Source organism: Helianthus annuus, chromosome 7 (genome assembly GCF_002127325.2).
Source record: "Helianthus annuus cultivar XRQ/B chromosome 7, HanXRQr2.0-SUNRISE, whole genome shotgun sequence".
Lineage (NCBI taxonomy): Eukaryota > Viridiplantae > Streptophyta > Magnoliopsida > Asterales > Asteraceae > Helianthus > Helianthus annuus.
Genome location: NC_035439.2, coordinates 98,313,859 through 98,333,351, shown reverse-complemented (window position 1 = coordinate 98,333,351; position 19,493 = coordinate 98,313,859). Strand labels below are relative to the sequence as shown.

The 19,493-nt window shown below is 40.5% G+C and overlaps 2 protein-coding genes across 2 annotated transcripts; both read left to right on the top strand.

The window, feature by feature from the left end:
* Positions 1-6,530: 6,530 nt before the first annotated feature.
* LOC110866456 lies at positions 6,531-7,208 on the top strand. The gene is made up of 2 exons (XM_022115604.2): positions 6,531-6,821; positions 6,937-7,208. The coding sequence occupies exon 1, from the start codon at positions 6,554-6,556 to the stop codon at positions 6,782-6,784; it is 231 nt and encodes a 76-aa protein (XP_021971296.1). The 5' UTR covers positions 6,531-6,553; the 3' UTR covers positions 6,785-6,821; positions 6,937-7,208.
* A 9,367-nt stretch (positions 7,209-16,575) lies between these two features.
* On the top strand, positions 16,576-17,736 carry LOC110866761. The gene is made up of 2 exons (XM_022115907.1): positions 16,576-16,687; positions 16,871-17,736. The coding sequence occupies exons 1-2, from the start codon at positions 16,576-16,578 to the stop codon at positions 17,734-17,736; spliced, it is 978 nt and encodes a 325-aa protein (XP_021971599.1).
* Positions 17,737-19,493: the final 1,757 nt, after the last annotated feature.

Below are 19,493 nucleotides of genomic sequence, written 5' to 3'. Positions count from 1 at the left end.
CAAAAACATTAAAAGTGTTAACATCAATGTGGTAAGCACCGTTCCTAGTACCGAATTTAATGAAAAATGTCTAACCTCTTCGAGTCAAATAAATGCAGGTTTGAAAAAGGATACCGATGGTGAGAATGATAAAGAGCATGGAGCACCAATCGTGCCTATCCATGTGGGAAAATTAAAAATCCCTCACGCATTGTTGGACTATGGGGCAAGCATGAGTGTGTTACCAGGCGATCTATATGATATGTACGACTTTGGTCCGCTTGAAGATATAGACACCATGATTAGCTTGGCGGATGAAAGTTGGAGGCATCCACGGGGAATGGTTAGGAATGTTAAGATTCAGCTGGGAGAGTTTGAATATCTGGTGGATTTTCTAGTACTAGACTATGTTTCTACCAAAATGGTAGCACAACAAAGGGTAATTTTAGGTCGACCGTTTCTCTATACGGCAAATGCTCAAATCGATTGTAGAGACGGGATTATTACTATGACCGAAAAGAACCGTAAGTTGTCATTTGGTGTTCAGACTAAGATGATTAGTTATGATTTTGTTGTGGCGAAGGATAACGGGTTTAGTGAAAAGGTGTTTCAAAGAATGAGAAAAAATCACCCACCAGACTGTGAAGAAAAACATATGGGTTCAAGCAAGAGTGTATTTGATTACCCACCGAGTCAGAACGTGACGGATGCATTTTGTTCAATGGCACGAGGAAGTGATGGAGATGGCAGGAACCGTTTCTTTGAGCCACCATAAATGGGGGTGGTACGGTCTGGCTGAAGACCTGAAAACTTAGCGCTGCTCGGGAGGCAACCCGAGGTTTTTCACTGATCTTGTTATTTCTTTAGTTTTTTTTAATGTTTCAGGGCCATGGCAACACTCAAGTGTGGGGAAGACGTGCGGATATTTGTGTGAAGGTGGTGATAGGAAATTGGATCATTTACAATATCTGTTGTGCCAAACTTTACCAGGTCAATGTACTTTTTCCTTAGACTTGTCATGTTCTTTAGCTCTGAAATATTATTAGTTTATTAGTTTGCTTTTGTTTATAAAAATAAAAAAAATCCAAAAAGAAATTTGTAGTTTGAGATTTTGAGCTAATATTGATGTTGAATGGGTTTTTAGTGATCAATTCCTTCCAAAACCATACATTGGGGTCAATGTATCCCAAGTGTGGGGATGGGGGAATATTTTGACGGTTTTTAAAATTTTTAAATCAAGCGAAACATTGTTGAAATTCGAACACTTTGAACTAACCCCGAGTGACACACCGGCAACCCTTAATTACCCTTTTTCTTGGTGAGAGTTGAAGCCACACTTGTACATAAATAAAATTTATCTTTGATGAGAGTGGCTACGGGCGGGGGTGCATTAGAACTTGTGCTTGAATGCGGTTTGAGTCCTTAGTTGGACGTGAATGTGAAAAGGATAGGGGCATTTAGGTAGCCTCGTCTTTAGAGTGCGAGTGTGGGATTTGCGGGGTTGGACCTCATTAATTATATATATGAGCTTGGTAGTGAGAGGGGCGGGGGTTTGGACATTTAGTTGCCCAATTTTGTGCCTAAAGCCTATCATTTGTTACCCCTTAGCTAGTTTCCTAAAATTTTACCCAACTTGACCCGGTCTTATAGTGTTAGTAGTGTTTTAGTAGTGTGTAGATATGTTATGATGTTATGTTGAATGTTTGCTTATTGATTAAAAAAAAAAGAAAAAAAAAGAGATATGAAAAGAAAGAAAAAGAAAAAAAAAAGCGAAAAAGCAATGAAAAAGAAAAAAAATTGATGTTGAGTTGTCTTGTATATAGAAGTTTAAGTTTGGTGTTTATTTGTTTCATTGTGTAATAAAAGACCGGGTAAAGTCATTCGCTACTACAAATATATTCCATTTCCTACCCCTACACCAAGCCACGTTACAAACTTAAAGCCCATTTGATTTGCATTCATGTTTTGACAATTGTTAGGTGAAGGACCGATTCAGGTACAAGCATATAGTTGTGCAATTACCCGTTTGCCTTTTGTGTGTCTAGCTTATCTTTGCTAGTGCTTACTTGTTGCCGAGAGGAGAGATATAGCGAGGGGTGTGTTGTTTGGGTGTTAGGAAAAGGGCTAGTAAAAGGATGATATGTTTATGCTTGATTTATGTTGATCGCTTGTGCATTTGAAAATGGTTTTTGATGGGTTGCTTGGGACAAGCAACGGTTAAGTGTGGGGATGTGACGGGTAGTCCGTAGGACAACCCTTAAGTGGTATAAACGATATTAAAATCCCACATTTAATCGGGTAATTGTCTAGAATTAGATAACTACTGTTGCTTGTGTTTCAGGTACAATTGGGGCTTAAAAGTGTGGAAATGAAGCTTCGAATGGGCGCGACTGGATTGGAGATTGGAAGACAGAGAATAAATGAAAAAAAATCAATTATTGGTATGGAAGAATTAAGAGGATAGCATTATAGAGGACGAAATTACGAGAACGTAGGCGAAAACGGTGAAGAAAACGAAGTTGAAACGAAAAAGTTATGCTGAAAACAAAATTTCATGCTGAAGCCTACCGTAACTTACGGTGGTACCGTAATTTACGGTAGACCCCAGCATTTTTCGTCCACCGTAAGGCAGTAGAGACCCACCGTAACACTTTTTGGTCCACCGTAACTTACGGTGGTACCGTAATTTACGGTGGAGATGACGGAGAAATGTGTAACTGCCCTATTTTATGATGTTTTATTGTGTCTTTTCAAGGCCAATCAATCTCATTCGGTTACCAGCAGTCTATGGGCGATTTTTGGGTGTTCTTGAGAGCTTGAAACAATTTCTAAACATCTTGTTAGTGTTTTTAATTCCTATGAACATTGATATGTATGTGATGATGATTGTCCAAGTCATGAGTGGCTAAACTTATGGTGATCATCCTAGGTTGAAGGTTTGTCTAAGACATTTGTGTTTTGATTCTTATTTCTAGAATAATAGACTTGCTATGATGGTTTGTTTATTATGGTGTGTGAATGTTTGTTTGTAAATTGTTGATTGATGTTATAATCATATTCTAAACCGTACGTTCTTGGTGTCGTTGACAATCGAGATATCACGGGAGGGATTAGGGTTGGATATTAATCAATTGGTTATCGGGTAACAACCTCGCATTGTCATAATCCGAGTACTTAGTTCCCTTTTATCACAACAAACAATTATACACGAATCATGTCTATGTGATTCTTTCTAGTGAATTTAAACACAATTGTCAAAAGCAAACTGGAAATTTAGGATGGTCGCTTGTTCCTAATCTGTTTACAACTTAATCTTTGATTTGCAATTTAAGTAGTTAATAGTAGTTCTTAAAATCAAAACAATCAACTCTTGAGTTTTAATTTCTGCATTGTAGGTTAATTTTAGTTTAAGTGCAAAGCTATAAAATCACACATTTTCCACATACTCCCTGAGTTCGATACCCATTTACCTCTAACTATTAGTTGTATTTGGATTAAATTTGCGTGTACCTACGACAGCACGTCAAGGAACAAACGCGGAAACGATGCAGCTTATGGTCTGTCATGGGATGAGTTGAAGAACGTTATGCTCGAAGAGTTCTGCCTCCCCATGAGCGCCAAAAGTTGGAGGACGAATTCTGGCATCTAAAGCAGAAGGATGGTGACAACGTTGCTTTAACTGCTCACTTCAAGCAGCTTAGTATTATCTGTCCTGATCAAGTCAAGACTACTGACATGACAATCAAGAAGTACATCCGCGCTCTGCCAGATTGTGTTGCAGATTTTGTGCATGCTTCAAAGCCAGCAACAATCGAGGGAACTTACCTGCTTGCCGCTGAGATCAACGACAAGCGAGTCAAAGCTGGATTTTGCGATAAAGCTACCAAGAACCTGCACCAAGCTACCGCCGCACCAATCGCTGATGCCGCCGCCGCTCCTCAATCTTCAAAGTCCTCACGTCGCAAGAGGAAGAACAACAACATCAACTCCAGCAACAAGAACTGTGCTGTCACTACCACTGCTGCCTCGCTTCAAGCCGTACCGGCTCAGCAGCAATCTCAGCACCGATCAGCTCCAGCACCAGTTACCTATGCACCGGGTTGCAAAGCGTGCTTACACTGGCCCCTACCCTGCTTGCCCGAAAAGTACCTACCATCATCCGGTTCAGCAAGACCAGTAACTTTTAATTAAAACGCCCAGATACAGACCCTGAACATGGGTCGTGTCCACTGAACACGGGGCTGTGTCCAGCTTCTGTTTCCGTTTTTAATTTTGGTTTTCAGGGGAAGAGGTAAAAACAGAAGCAGTGGGAGTCGTGGGAAAAGCTTGTCTAAAGTTGGGAAGAATGTGAGGTGCTGGAACTGTGGTGAAAAAGGGGCATGTTAAAAACGAGTGTCCTGATCCTAAGAAAGAGGATGGTAACCAGCATGTAAACAGTGTTATGTCAGATGAATCTGATGGTGACGTACTGGTTTTCTGTGAAGAGTCTGTAGATTCTTGGGCTATGGATTCTGGTTCTTCGTTTCACGCCATGCACAGCGGGGAGACGATGGTGAATATGAAAAAATGAGACTTTGGAAAGGTACGATTAGCTAACGGTCATGTTCTTAATGTTAAGGGTATGGGAGATGTCAATCTGAAGACTCCGCTAGGCACTACATGGAACTTAAAGAACGTCAGGGTAATTCCAGGTTTAACGAAGAAACTTATTTCTGTTAGTCAACTGGATAAACAGGGACTAGATGTTAAGTTTGGTGGTGGGAATTGGAAGGTGATTGATGGAAATCTTGTTGTTGCCTGTGGGAGGAAACGAGGATCGTTGTATCTAGTTGAGATACCTGCTGAGGGAGTAGCCGTCCCTGTACAACATAAAGTCTGGTTCACTGAATCTAGTAAGCGGAAGAGGGTTCAATTTGCGAACTTGAATCCTGATGCTTTAGGGATGTCAGTTGAATGTGGTCGGGGGTCTAAGTTTAAGCCAGTCAGGGGATTTGGTGATAGTGGGAGCATGGGTCGTGTTCCGGGTACAATCACAAATAACCGTTGGGTTTTGAAGACGAAGATTCCGACTGAAGAAAAAAGCTCTCCTGGAAATAGTTTGCAAAATGTGGAGAGTGGTATTAATTTTCGGTGTATCTCTGGAGCTGGTGGATCGTGCAACCAGTTGAGATAGAGAATGGGTCTAATAAGACTGTTGGGTTGGAGCTTGTGGGAGCTTCAACTGGTCTCTCAGTTACTTGATGAGAGGTGTGGTTGCAACTAGGTGGCTTGGATGTGACTGAAGTCTTAGCTTGTTCTTGGAACTGGAGGCTGGGAAGACTTGAACGTAAAGATTACTGAAGTTACTGGTGATGGGTTTCTTGGATGCACTTTGTGGACTATGCAAAGCCTCCGAGTGGGAGATTGTTGGGTTCGTAGGCTTTACGGTAGTCGGCCCTAATTAGGGTTAGCCGGCCCTAGTTAAGGTTAGCCGGCCCTAGTTATAAGGCCCACTTAGTTAACTTGTTGACCAAGTAGGAAACCCTAATCCTGTTCTATAAATACCTATGATGTAATTGTAATCTGTGTCATTCTGAAAACAGTTGTGAGCATCTAATAAAAGTAAAACCCTAGTTGCAACCCGTGGACGTAGGTCACCTTGACCAAACCACGTAAATTCTCGTGTTCTTTATTTTCTGCTAGTGTGTGTGTGTGTGTGTTTGTTCCGCTTCCGCTCGGGCCTACTCTGATTCGATACTCCTAACAGTAGGGAGATCGAGGAAGACGCAGATCACCTATTTACTTCATGCTTGGCGACTACGATATTATGGCAAAAAATAAGCAGATGGTGTGATATCTCGTGTGTATGCATATAATGTTAGAGACCTTCTCCAATTATACAAGACTCTCAATGTTTCTGAAAATAAAAGGAAGGTGGTGCGTGTAATAATTCTAGCAGCATGCTGGATGATTTGGAAGGCGCGGAACGAACTAATTTTCTCAAGAAAATGGATACATGTCGAAGGCATTTTTGGCGAGGTCCAAGCGACAACGTTCTTATCGATCAAACATAGGTCGAAGAATGGCGGGTTGGCTTGGGAGAATTGGGTAGCCTTCAATATGCAATAATAATTAGGTATCATTGTTTTTGGTTTTGTGGTGAAGAGTTGGGCGAAAGTTCCTGATTTTGAACTAACCGATATACATATATTAGGGTGAATGAAATATATTGTTTTCTGATTAAAAAAAGTAATGATGCGTAATCAAATTTAACCCTTTATTCAACTAACCAATGTGTTTAAGATTTTTCTAAGATAGCATAACATCTGTACGCTTAACGAAAGAAAATACCGATTGAAATGGATAATAAAAAATTAAAAGAAAAAACATAAAAGAAAACACAATCCGATTTACCCATCCCCGAATCCCGCATCACCTTCACTAACCTTCTGCCACGTGTCCAGTCATGCGCCACGTACACACAACACATAACACGTATCTGCTGCCACCATAATACCACCTATTATAAAATTACAACATCACCCCTATAAATAAGAAACCCTAAACCGTCACTTTCAGCAAACAACAAACAAAGATGGCAGTAGGAGGAATCCCGATATGCGTGCAGTGTGGAACAAAGAGCAACCCGTGCCGGTGCAAGGTGGTGGGGCCCACGGTGGGGTTCTTGGCCTTTGCAGCGGCGGCGATAGTGGAGTGGCCTGTGGGAGCGGTGGTTTACTTATTCCGCCACATGAAAGGCCGCCGTATTATGGCTCACCCTGCCACCGTTGTCTACCCCACCGTCAATAGAGCTATTCCTATTTAAGGATTTAAATGCGTCTTTATGTATGTTAAAATAAAAGGTTGTTATACTAAGATATCTTTTCAAATTTCTTGGGTTTTTTTTTTTTTTTTTTTTTTTTTTGTTGTTGTTTTGTTATACAACCAACCATGTTAGCTGCTTTGAGTTGCTTTCAGGCGGTGTGTTTTCTTTGGAATGGTTGCGGATTGGTCTGTCTTCTTTGGAATGGTTGCGGATTGGTCACCAGCATAGTCTATGTTTACGAGTGTGGGTGGCCATTGGTTTATCCGGGTGATCGAACTTTTGATGTCGGTTCAAAAAATATATAACATGTTGTTGTTTGATTATGTTTGTTATTTAATCTTCATTTACGCATAACGTATATCTAAATAAAAAGTTGTTCTTCACCAAGAAACTTTTGAAGAAAATTTGTTGGTTGGCTAATTAATTTACAAAGTTGTTATTTATGGTAATTAATGGAGATTCGTGAATATGGATTATCATGCTTCTTGAAAAAAATCAAACCATGTACGTGTTAACAACCTTTTGGTTTGGATGTATATAATATGCTACCAGAGAATTAAGTATTACCTGTTGTTTTCGAGTTGGTGTTTGTTACACATTAATATTACGTTTAGGTTAAAGTTATTTTTAGTGGTACTTCAAAATACTTAACAGGATAAAACAAAGGTTATTTATAAGACAAAGACAAAAGGTTTCACGAGTATGTATATTTCTAACCTCCTGAGTTCGTGAATATTAATCTTCCAAAATATTCTTGAAAGAAATCCATTCGGACATATAAAATATGCTTATTACAAATCATGTTATATCCTTTAACCTTTGTCTTTAACAATTATATTAATCCTAATGTTTACCAATCTTAACATATTATATCCTTTAACCTAAAATCAGTTAATTTTAGTCACGTAAGGCTGTGAGGGCATTAATGTCCTTTCACCTACTCACAAAGCTAGTACAATGGTGGATACTATGGGTAATTTTAGTCACGTAAGGCTGTGAGGGCATTAATGTCCTTTCACCTACTCACAAAGCTAGTACAATGGTGGATACTATGGGGTGGGTAGGTGAAAGAACATTAATGTCTTCGTGTGGGCCTCATGTGTCTAAAATTAACTGAGAAAATTAACTTGGTTTGGGGTAAAGAATATACCATGTTAGGATTTGTAAAAATTAGTAGGGCTGCAAATAAACCAAACGTTCAGCGAACAGTTCGTGAACCGTTCGGCGGGAAGTTCGTTTGTTTATTAAACAAACGAACACGAACAAGAAATTTTGTTCGTTTAGTTAAATGAACAAACATGAACAAGGGTCGTGTTTATTCGTTTATGTTCGTAAACGTTCGGTAATGTGTTCGTTTGTGTTCGATAGTTCATTAGTGTTTTTAGTTTTTTATATTATTTAAATACTTCAAAAATTCCGACAAATTAAATATCTAATAAGTGTCAGTGTATTATATATTCTGTTCATGAACGATTGTTTGTGTTCGTTTGTTTCCATTTGTGTTCATGAACATTAGTTTGTGCTCATTTGTGTTCGTCAACGTTCGTTGCCTAAAATTAACAAACAAACACAAATGAACACGAACAAGTTCATTTCCTTAACAAACAAACACAAACATAAAATCTCATTCGATAAGTGTTCGTGAACGCTTCGTGAACACATATATTTTTTAACAAACGAACACAAACAAGGTCTTGTTCGTATTCGTTCGGTTTGTTTGCAGCCCTAAACATTAGGTATTATTAATTTAATTATTGAAGATAAAGGACATTATTTGCAATAGCATACATACATAAAGGACGAGTTTTGTAATTTACTATTTGAAAATTGATTATTACCGAGTACCGACATAATATATCTAACGATTTAAAATTTCAAATCCCTCTTCCACGAAAACCCATTTTATTACTATAAAGAAGCAACAAATATAGGCATCAAGAGTTGTAACTTGTGCTTAGGGCATTTTTCAAAAAAAAAATTAGATTTTTTACTTTTAACCCAAAAGGTTTTTACCTTTTCCATTTTAACCCTACATAATTTGTTTTTTTAACTTTAACCCAAAACTTTTCATTATTTGCAATTGAGAAAAATGCCCGGATAGTCCCTGTGGTTTCGGCTTTTTTCACCTATAGTCCCTAACTTTCTAAAACTACCTGAATAGTCCCCAAGTTTTCCTTTTTTGTTCCCGGATAGTCCCTGGGTCTAACTTCAGTTACTTTTCTCTGTTAAAATGATGTGAAATGACAAAAATACCCTTTCCTTAAAAGGCCAAACCATAAGGACTATCCGGGCATTTTCTTTATTTTTATTTATAAAACCCCACCACCACACTTCATCTTCAACCTCCACCCACCATAACCCTCCTTCACCCTCTACCATCATAACACAGTGGTTGTTTCCCCGATACGTGACCTCTCCTAAACAAATAAAAAATATTTAACATAACACACACAAAACGAATATAATATTCCAATAACTTTTCATCCAAAAATTCAAAACCCTCGTGTGAATCAATTCTCCCACGACCCACCATCACCATCTAGGGTTTTGTTTTCTTTTTCATTCCATTCGTTTACAAATACTCAACAACCATAGGATCAAACTATCAACCAAACAAAATGTGCTCAACCATTCACAGAACCCCCAAATCAACCGGTCGTCAATCCTTATTCTTCAACGATTTAGCCACCCCTGTTTCCAACTGTTGATCCGGATCCGCTAAGTTCACCACCCCTGGTCAAGCCGCCGCCGTTTCCGCCCTATGGCGCGAAAACTTCGCCACCTCAGATTTCTCACCCGAATCCGGTATCCAAGACTACCACCTGTAAATCACGTAAGGAACCAGAAAAGAGGTGGATCCAAACAGATCTAATGAAAAACGAGATGAAGAAGATGACGAGTTCAGATGTTACCGGAGTGAACCTGTTGAAACGCGGCTGCCGGAGCTGAAAGTGTCATCCCCGCAGCTCGAATCGGAAAACCGACGCTGGAAAAGGTCTCGGGAGGTGCGGTTTAAGGGGGTACACCCTGGTTCCTCCGTAAAAAAACGGCCGGAAAACCCTGGTTCCACCGTGAGTAGCCGGACTTTCGCCGGAATTGGAGAGGGAGAGAGAGAGGGTGATGGTGGAGGGTGGTGATGGTGGGTGGAGGTTAAAGATGAAGTGTGGTGGTGGGGTTTTATAAATAAAAAGAGAAAAATACTCGGATATTCCCTGTGGTTTGGCCTTTTAAGGAAAGGGTACTTTTGTCATTCCACACCCTCTTAACACCCACTTAACAGAGAAAAGTAACTGAAGTTAGACCCAGGGACTATCCGGGAACAAAAAATGAAAACTTGGGGACTATTCAAGTAGTTTTAGAAAGTTGGGGACTATAGGTGAAAAAAGGCAAAACCACAGGGACTATCCGGGCATTTTTCTCTTTGCAATTTAACTTCACAACTTTTGTCACTTATACTTTTCATCTTTCACAAATTTTACGTGTAGTTCTAAATTTTTCGAGTTAATACGACGCAACGTGTATGTGTGGTTCAACGTTTTTACCTTTATTTTTTCATATTTGACAGGTTCGTCGCAACACGCATATCCTAGGTCGAGTCAGTGTTGGTGGTCGATGACGGTTGTATGACATTAGTACTATTTGACACCGTTTTACGCCCCGCCGCAACGCGGGGTGTGCTTTGGAGGTTTTTCAAAGAAAAAATGGTTATGCATATGGTTGTCGTAACATTGGCTTTGGGGTTTTAAAAAAAATTGATTTTTTTTTTACTTTTTACCCAAAAGTATTTCATAAATTACTTTTAACCAAAAACTATTTGTTTGTTTACTTTTAACCCAAAACTTTTTATCATTTGCAATCTATCCTCATAACTTTTTTTACTTTCAACTTTGGTCATTTATAGTTTTTATTTTACGCAAATTTTTCGCTTTATGCTTGGTTCTAAATTTTGTGACTTAACACATCGTAACGTGCGTCTTTGGTTTAACGTTTTATTTTATTGAAAATATAGGTGAAAAATTTACATCGAAATAGTTGGTAAACGGGCAACAAGCTGCGCCGCTACCCCTTTTTGAATAGCAAAACTAAGCCTTTTAAAAACTACGTTCATAGATCTCGGGGTCATAACATTACTATGCATGACCCTTTGAACTCGACTAAGTAGGTCCACAGCCTCTGGCGCCAGAAAACCAAAAGTATCAAAAGCAAATGGGATAAACACGTGTTGGTTATCAAGGCACGCTTTCTCATGTTTGGTCACTTTACCCGAAGCAGCCTTTAACGTTTTTATGTTTCGTTCTAAATTTTGCGAGTTAACACGACGCAACGTGCGTGTGTAGGTGAACGTTTTTACATCGTCTTTTTTTCCCCGTTGACAGGTTTAACATAACGTGCGGGTCCTAGATCGACTTAGTTATAATTAAAGAATACCCGCCGTATTGCGGCGGGTCTCAATCCTAGTTGATAAAAAAAAAGCTATAAATATTAACATGTTGGTAATTAACGGAGATGGTTTTTATACTTTTATTGGATGAAAAAAGAAAAAGAGAAAAAAAAAAAAAGAAGATAAGGGGCTGTTTGGTAGCCTCTGAATGGTCATTAAGAGGCTACCTCTTAATGGAACCATTAAAAATTTTACCAATGAGAATATAGAAGAATGTGACATGTGATGATTTACCATTCAGAGGTTACCTCTTAACCATTCAGACTTGAGGTTACCTCTTATTCATTGAGAGGTTTTAAACCATTAAGAGGTAGCAACTGAATGGTGCTACCAAACAACCCCTAAATCGAACAAAACAATTTTCTCTGGAGGGCCGACTTTCTGCTGGGCGATGGCTGTTGCTCGGTTGTGTCTGGGCCGCAGTGTTTATCTAATTATGTGAATGGTGGTTGGCAGCTAACTTAAGTTGTCACGAACTTTTTTTCTTGTTTTATCAAAAAATAATTACGAGTTTTGAGTAGCGATTTGGTTGGTAAAAGTTGCTATAGGTGATTCTTCGGATACACATGTAAGTTAGAGGATTTAATTTAGTTTTCAAATCTTTCGGGGTGTTTTACTTTGCAAATAATGTTTTTAAATCTTTAGTTGTTTAGCTGTTTGATTTTACTCTTTAAATCGCAGTTAAAAAGAATTTAAGAACAAGGGACCTAACGATGTATTGTTTATGGGTTTGACCAATTCTTGGTCCCTCCTTGCCACTTCCGAGTTCACTTTACGCCATTAGGAGATGCTCATCGGGTCGGTATTCAGGTTATTATATAATTCAAATTCTATTATTTGGATCTAATCAGTTTCAAAATGCAATCCAATTTTGTTTCAGTTCAGTTTAAATCTTGACTTTTTTTAATTCATTTCGAGTTTGGGTTGAATTCGAATTTTGACTTTTTTTCTACTTCATTTTGAGTTTGGTTTGAATTTGAATTTTGACTTTTTTTCTACTTCATTTCGAGTTATTTTGACTTTATTTTTTTCTAGTTCATTTCGTGTTCGGTTTGAGTTTCGACATTTTTTCTATTTAAGTTTGAATTATGACATTTTTTTTCTAGTTCAGTTTGAGTTCTGTTCAAAGGTTGACCTTTTATAGTTCATTTCGAATATTGAAGCCTATAGAAGACTTGCATCACTTGGTTGAACTTGTGTAATTTGTTCTCATTTCATATAATCATATAATTAGTCATGCACATTCTTTCATTTCGAATAATGAACATCTATGCAGGAAGACTCGCACCACTTGGTTGAAGTTGTGTAATTTATTCTCATTTCGAATTTTGACTTTTTTTTTCTAGTTCATTTCGAGTTCGGTTTGAATTTTTTTTTTCTAGTTCAGTTTGAATTTTGACTTTTTTCTAGTTCAACTCGAGTTTGGATCAAATTCACTTCGAATAATGAACACACAAAACATATAGAAGACTCGCAGCACTTAGTTGAACTTGTGTAATTCATTCCCAATTCAAATCAAAGAAGTCATGTAAAAGGTTTTTAAAGTGTTTTTGGTCTACATTTACTTGCATGAACTAGTAAAAACAAAGATGTTCTTATAGCATTTAGGAGTGGCTAGTATATCGGACAAGATTAAGGAGGGGAGATTGAGATGGTTTGGGCATGTGAAGCGGAGGCAAACGACGGCACCAGTTAGAGTAGTAGAAACTCTTACTGTGGAGGGGAGGAGAGGAAGAGGTAGACCCAAACTGACTTGGGATGAGCAGATTAGGCATGATTTACTAGAGTTGCATCTTTCTGAGGACATGGTCCAAGATAGGACTTCGTGGAGGCGTAGGATTAGGGTTAAGGAATTCTAGAGGATATTGCAGTAAGGACTTAGGTGTTTTTTAGGGGTGTAGGTCTTTCTTATTCTTAAATTGACTTTACCGGTAATTGCCTTTTGGTGTTTATGTCCAAATGATGTTGTATGCTATTATACATGATTTGCATTATATTGTGTCACTCTGATCACTTTCTTGGTATTGGTGGCTTCCTATTTACATTATATTATGTCCAAATGATGTTGTATGATATTTCTATATTGTTTGACTTGGTGTGTTGGCATGTTGTTCGTTTTGGAGCCGAGGGTCTCTCCGGAAGCAGCCTCTCTATCCCTAGGGATAGAGGCAAGGTCTGTCTACATCCCACCCTCCCCAGACCCTATAAGTAGCTTTGCTATTTGTGGGATTTACTGGGTATGGTTGTTGTTGTTGTTGTTGGTTCATCTTATTTATCCGGGTTACACCAGGAGGGCGGATCTAGCATTAATTGAGGGGTATTATGCATAATTGCACCGAAGACTCACACCACGCATAGCTCCAATAGCAACACATAATTGCATACATGACAAGTTCTATGCACATTCTCTTGACATAGTTACTCTCTGGTCGATCACCCGCAACACTAAACTATATGCAACTCAATCCTAACTGGATAAAGAAATACATAGAAATTGGTCTGAACCTTCTATAATAATGTCTTCTGATAAACTTCTGGACTAAGATCACTGGTCACTGCTGCAATAACTTTGCAAAACAGAAGTTGTCAGACTCGCCACAGAACGAGGGGTCTCCATGTGACCAACCTCCCCCCATTGGCGGACCCAAGCTTTGGCTTGGGTGGGCGGGCACCCTCCTTGAAAAAAAAAATTAGTGTATTTTCGAGGTAAAAATCCCGACTGCACCCCTTGAAAATTTGGTTGAACCCTTCGTCCGCACCCCCAACAAATAATTTCTGGGTCCGCCACTGCCTCCACCGTGAGAATAACTATACGTTCTTTGAGAAAGAAACTTGCAGTAACTAAAGGTATGAGAAAGAGTACTTGTGAATCAATAAATGTATTATCTACTCATGGAGTACTAATGCTTGCGAGTTTAGAGTTTCTGTCATATTAAATAGCGGTGAGCCGAGTAAACATTCTTTTTTCTCATGTTATATCTTTTCTACCACGTAGGCATAACTATAATCAGGTCCCCACTAGACTTGGCCTGTCAGGTCGGTCTCAATATTGTGGGTTTATGAGATATATTTGGGTCATACCTCTTCATTTGCCGGAGGCTCGACGAAGAAGAGACGGTTGGTTTAGGGTGCGAGGTCGCCGGTGTTCGTGGCTTGACCTCTATTCCTAACCTGATTGCTCGATTCTTCCATTCGCCATCTGGGGTTTGGTCTTCGTTCTTCTTTTGCTTTGTCCGGAACTTATCGCCGGAGGCTCGATGAGGAGGTAGTTATTGGGATAGCGTGCGAGGTTAACGGTCCGTTTTATCTGTATCGGTCCTGTGGTACCTGTCTCTCTATTCTGATTTTCTAACTCTTCCATTCGCTTTCCGGGATAGTGTTTCCTTTCCGTGTGTCGGATCTCATGGAACCAGAGGATGATGGGTGGGAGGTGCAGAACAGGAGGAACAGAGGCAGTAGAGAGGTTGATGGTTCCAGGTCGGAGATTGTTAAGTTTTTTGTCTCCAACATTCCCCAAGGGTGTAGACCTTGGGATCTGGCGGATGCGTTTAGAAGGTTTGGAGATATTGCGGGGGCTTTCATAGCCAAAAAGAAAGATAAAGAAGGTAGAGTTTTTGGCTTTGTCAGCTTTAAAGGAGTCAGAGACTTGGATGAGCTGAAGCACAATTTGTTGAATGTTAAGCTGGGTGGCAATAAGCTGGTGATAAACGTGGCTCTCTTTGCTAGGGAGAATGGGAACAACAAGTTGGCTTTTGTTGGCAATCATGTTGGTGGCTTACCCACGGGGACCGGTAATGGCTGCTTCCCAGGTGCGTGTTCTAAGGCAAAGGTGTCTAACCCGGTGAAGAAAGGGGTCTCCTTTTTGGATATTTTGACCAGTAAGTCCCATGTGGCTAGTGAGGAGGACGACCTTGTTATCGACCCTTCCACTTTCTCTTTGTCTAAGTTGGTTGATAAAGCCGTCATTGGTAGAGCTCTGGGGTTCAAGGAACTAAGATTTTTGAGGTCATCTCTCATGTTGGCTGGATATAATGAGGCTTCTCTTCAGTATCTGGGTGGGCTTTCGGTCTTGATTTCTTTTCCAGATAGTGGTATGGTTAACAAGCTGTTGGAAGATAAGGAGGTGTGGGGTCGAAGTTTCTCTTCTTTACAACCTTGGATTGGTCAGTCGTTGCCGTATGAACGTTTAGCTTGGGTTAATATTCTTGGAGTCCCTCCACACCTGGTGTCGTCTGTCACCTTTGACGCTATCGGCAGCAGATTTGGCAAGGTCATCTTGGCCTCCCAGTTCCAAGCGAACGATGGTGATTTAACGTATGATCGTCTGGGCATTTTGGTGGATACTGGTAATAGAATCAATGGCGTCTTAAACTTAAGCTGGCAGGATAAAAAATACAGGTTGTGGGTGATAGAAGAAAATGCTCAGTGGATTCCCGATTTTTTGGAAGCTGGTGAGGACTCGGTAGGTGTCTCTTCGGAGTTGGAAGGTGGCAAGGAAGATCCAGGTTTTGCTTCTCCGGCTAACGTTGGGAATGGTGAAGGGGGAGCCGAAGAGTCTGGGCAAGGTCCCGATGTTGATTTCAATAAGAGAGAGAAAGAGGTTATTGCGGCACACGAGGGTGAAGATGACTGTCCGATTTTTTGGAAGCTGGTGAGGACTCGGTAGGTGTCTCTTCGGAGTTGGAAGGTGGCAAGGAAGATCCAGGTTTGCTTCTCCGGCTAACATTGGGAATGGTGAAGGGGGAGCCGAAGAGTCTGGGCAAGGTCCCGATGTTGATTTCAATAAGAGAGAGAAAGAGGTTCTTGCGGCGCACGAGGGTGAAGGTGACTGTCCGGTTTTCGACAAAGGGGGTGTTGATTTTGTCAGTAAAAAGGTGCACGTGGTGGGAGATGTGGGGGTTAGCAATAAGGAGGTTTTGAAAGGATATGGGCCTACCTTTAATGATCAATGGGCCAATTTGGTTGGACAAGCCTCTCCTAGGCCCAGAAAGAGAAGGCGAGAAGAGGACCTCTTTTCTCTTGAGGACCATCTAGGCTCAAGTAATCTGGACTTAAATAATGGGCCAATAATTGAGGAGGTTGGGGGAGAGAGTTCTAGAGATGAGGACTTAAATCTTAACAGGTTTCCAGTTAACTCAGCCCCTGTGGAGGGTGAAAGTTCTATCGATGGAAGCAACGGTGAGGAGGCGGTGGGTGATTCCGATGTCGTTCATGAGACACCACGCGGTCCGATTGAGGTAGAAGTTAAAGAGACTATCGATTTTGGCAAGTTGGTTGGTATCAACCTAAAGGGGGTTGTTGAAAAGGTCAGTGAAGTAATCAGGGGCGAAGGTATTAATGGAGTTTCAAAATGAATGCGATCTCTATCAACATAAGGGGGTTCGGGGTCGAGAAAAAAGCCAAGTGGATTAGGGATCTCAGACGTGCAAAGAAAGTTCAGCTTCTTTGGTTTCAGGAAACAGGTAAGTCTGGTATTCTCGATTCGGATATCAATCTTTTTTGGGGTGACTCCAACTGGGAAAAGGAAGTGGTGGAGCCGGTGGGGAGGTCTGGGGGGTAGCTCTGTGTGTGGGGAAATGCTTGTTTTAAGCTGAGGTCATCGGAAAAGGACCCTAATTTCCTTCTTTTATCGGGTCATGTTAAAGGTTGTGATGTTTTGGTGAATTTTGTGAATGTTTGTGCCCCTCAAAATCAGGTGGGTAAGAGAGATTTGTGGTCTAGACTCTTGAATGTTATAAGATCCCGGTCAGGTGTTTGGTTCTTCGCAGGAGATTTTAATGTTGTTCGTGGCCCAGAAGAAAGAAAAAACTCTAAATTTAAACCTCTGTGTGCTAGAGATTTTAATAGCTTTATTTTCGACGCGGAGTTGTGTGAATACGAGCTTAAGGGGTCGAGATTCACTTACATGGTTGAAGGTGTTAGGGGCAGAAAATTTAGCAAGATCGATAGAGTGTTGGTTTGTAAGGAGTTCCAGAATAGATGGCCTGATGCTTGTGTTCGAGTCCTTCCCCGGGGGTACTCGGATCATAATCCTGTTTTGTGTTCTGTTAACAACTTGAACTTTGGGCCGAAACCTTTCAGGTTTTTTAGTTCTTGGCTAGAGAGGGACGATTTTCATAAGGTTGTGGAAGGTGCTTTGGCTGAGTTTCAGTTCTCTGGCCCCCCTAATAAGAGAATTCATCTTAAATTCAAATTTTTAAGAGATAAATTAAGGTTATGGAGAGATGATCTCCGGGTTAAAGAGGGAGAGGAGGAGGTTCGGGCTAAAGAGGAGCTTGAAGAGCTGGATTTGTTAGTGGAGGATAGAGACTTATCCGATGAGGAGGAATGGATTAGGTTGGAGTGCAAAAGGAAGCTTCAATTTATAGAAGATATGAAGTCAAAGGACCTCAAACAGAAAGCTAGAACTCGGTGGGCTATGGAAGGGGACGCCAATACTGCTTTTTTCCATGGCTTAGTCAACAAAAGAAAATCGTCTAACGGTATTCACGGCCTTATGCTAAATGGGTAGTGGGTGTCTAAGCCCTCTAAGGTGAAAAAAGCGGTTTTTGATTTTTTTAGGACCAAGTACCATGAGGACATGGTAATCCGTCCGTATATGGATTGTTTTTTCGAGAAAAAATTGTCCGATAGCGAAGCCAACTCTCTCATTGTGGGGTTTTCTAAAGAAGAGATAAAAGTGGCGGTCTTTGAGTGTGGCAGTGATAAAGCTCCTGGACCGAATGGTTTTAACATGAAGTTCATAAAAAGTTTTTGGAACTTGTTTGAAGCGGACTTTGATGATTGGTTCGATATGTTTTTCGAGGAAGGCAGGTTTTCTAAAGAGTGTACTTCATCTTTTATAATGCTTATTCCAAAGACTAAAGATCGGGAGGGGCTTGGGGATTACCGTCCTATCAATTTAGTAGGTATTATATATAAAGTGGTGTCGAAAGTTTTAGCGAACAGGCTTAAAAATGTTATTGGGTCAGTTGTCTCGGAGTCCCGGACGGCGTTTTTAAAGGATAGGATGATATTGGACGGGCCGCTTATTCTTAACGAGGTTGTGGCGTGGGCTAAGAAGGTTAAATACAAAGGTTTTCTATTCAAAATAGACTTTGCTAAAGCTTATGATAATGTGAATTGGGATTTCGTGATCTCGGTTATGTCCCAATTGGGCTTCCCGTCGCGGTGGTGCCAGTGGATTTTTGGGATTTTGGCTTCGGCTCGGTCAGCGGTTCTTGTTAACGGGTCCCCCACATTCGAGTTTAATTGCTTTAAAGGTATGAGACAAGGCGACCCCATCTCCCCCTTTTTGTTTTTGTTAGTCATGGAAGCGTTTTCCAATATGATCCGTAAATCGGTCACGGCGGGTGCTCTGAAAGGTATTAGTCTCTCGAATGAAGGCCTGGTTCTGTCACATCTTCTGTACGCTGATGACTGCATGTTCCTTTGTGAGTGGTCGGTTAATAACTTGAAGTCTGTGATGAAAATTCTAAGGTGTTTTTTTTATTTGTGCTGGGCTTAAAATTAACCTTAACAAGTTGGAGTTGATTGGGTTGGGGGTCGAGCCGGCTGAAGTTAGAAGGGTTGCAGCTGGATTCAATTGTAAAGCGGGTGAGCTGCCTTTTGTTCACCTTGGGGTTTTGGTGGGAGCGAAAATGCATAGAATCAACAGTTGGAAAGCGGTGTTTGATACGTTTGAAGCCAGATTAGCGATGTGGAAGGCCTCGTGTCTATCAATTGGCGGCAGGCTGACATTGATTAATTTGGTCCTCGAATGCATCCCCAACTATTACCTGTCGCTTTTTAAAGCTCCGACGGGAGTCGTCAAGGGTTTGGAAAAAATTATTAGAAAATTTCTTTGGGGTGGTAGTTCGGAAGTTAATAAAATTCCTTGGGTGTCTTGGAACCGGGTTTCAGTTCCTGTAGATATGCGTGGCATTGGGATCTCTAGTCTGTCCGATGTGAATGTCTCTCTTCTTTCCAAATGGTATTGGCGTTACAAGAACGATGCTATAGGATTATAGAGGAAGGTGATTGATTCTTTTCACTTGGGGAGAAATTGTTGGAAATCGGTTCCGGCTAACAACAACATCAGAGGTATTTGGAAAAATATAGTGTCTGTGGTTGAAAAAACAGCTGTTGGGGATATGAAGCTGGCTCAGAAGTTTGGTTGCAAGTTAGGATCTGGAGACTCCATCAGGTTTTGGCTGGATTCTTGGGCCTGTGACTCGCCCCTCAAGAATGTGTTCCCAGCTCTTTTTCGTCTAGAATCGGACAAATTCT

Excerpts from the sequence above, each read along its gene's own strand:
- LOC110866456 (XM_022115604.2), top strand. The coding sequence starts at position 6,554 with ATGGCAGTAGGAGGAATCCCGATATGCGTGCAGTGTGGAACAAAGAGC.
- LOC110866761 (XM_022115907.1), top strand. The coding sequence starts at position 16,576 with ATGAATGCGATCTCTATCAACATAAGGGGGTTCGGGGTCGAGAAAAAA. Across the intron at positions 16,688-16,870 it reads TCTTTGGTTTCAGGAAACAG|GTTGTGATGTTTTGGTGAAT; the intron begins GTAAGTCTGGTA and ends GTCATGTTAAAG.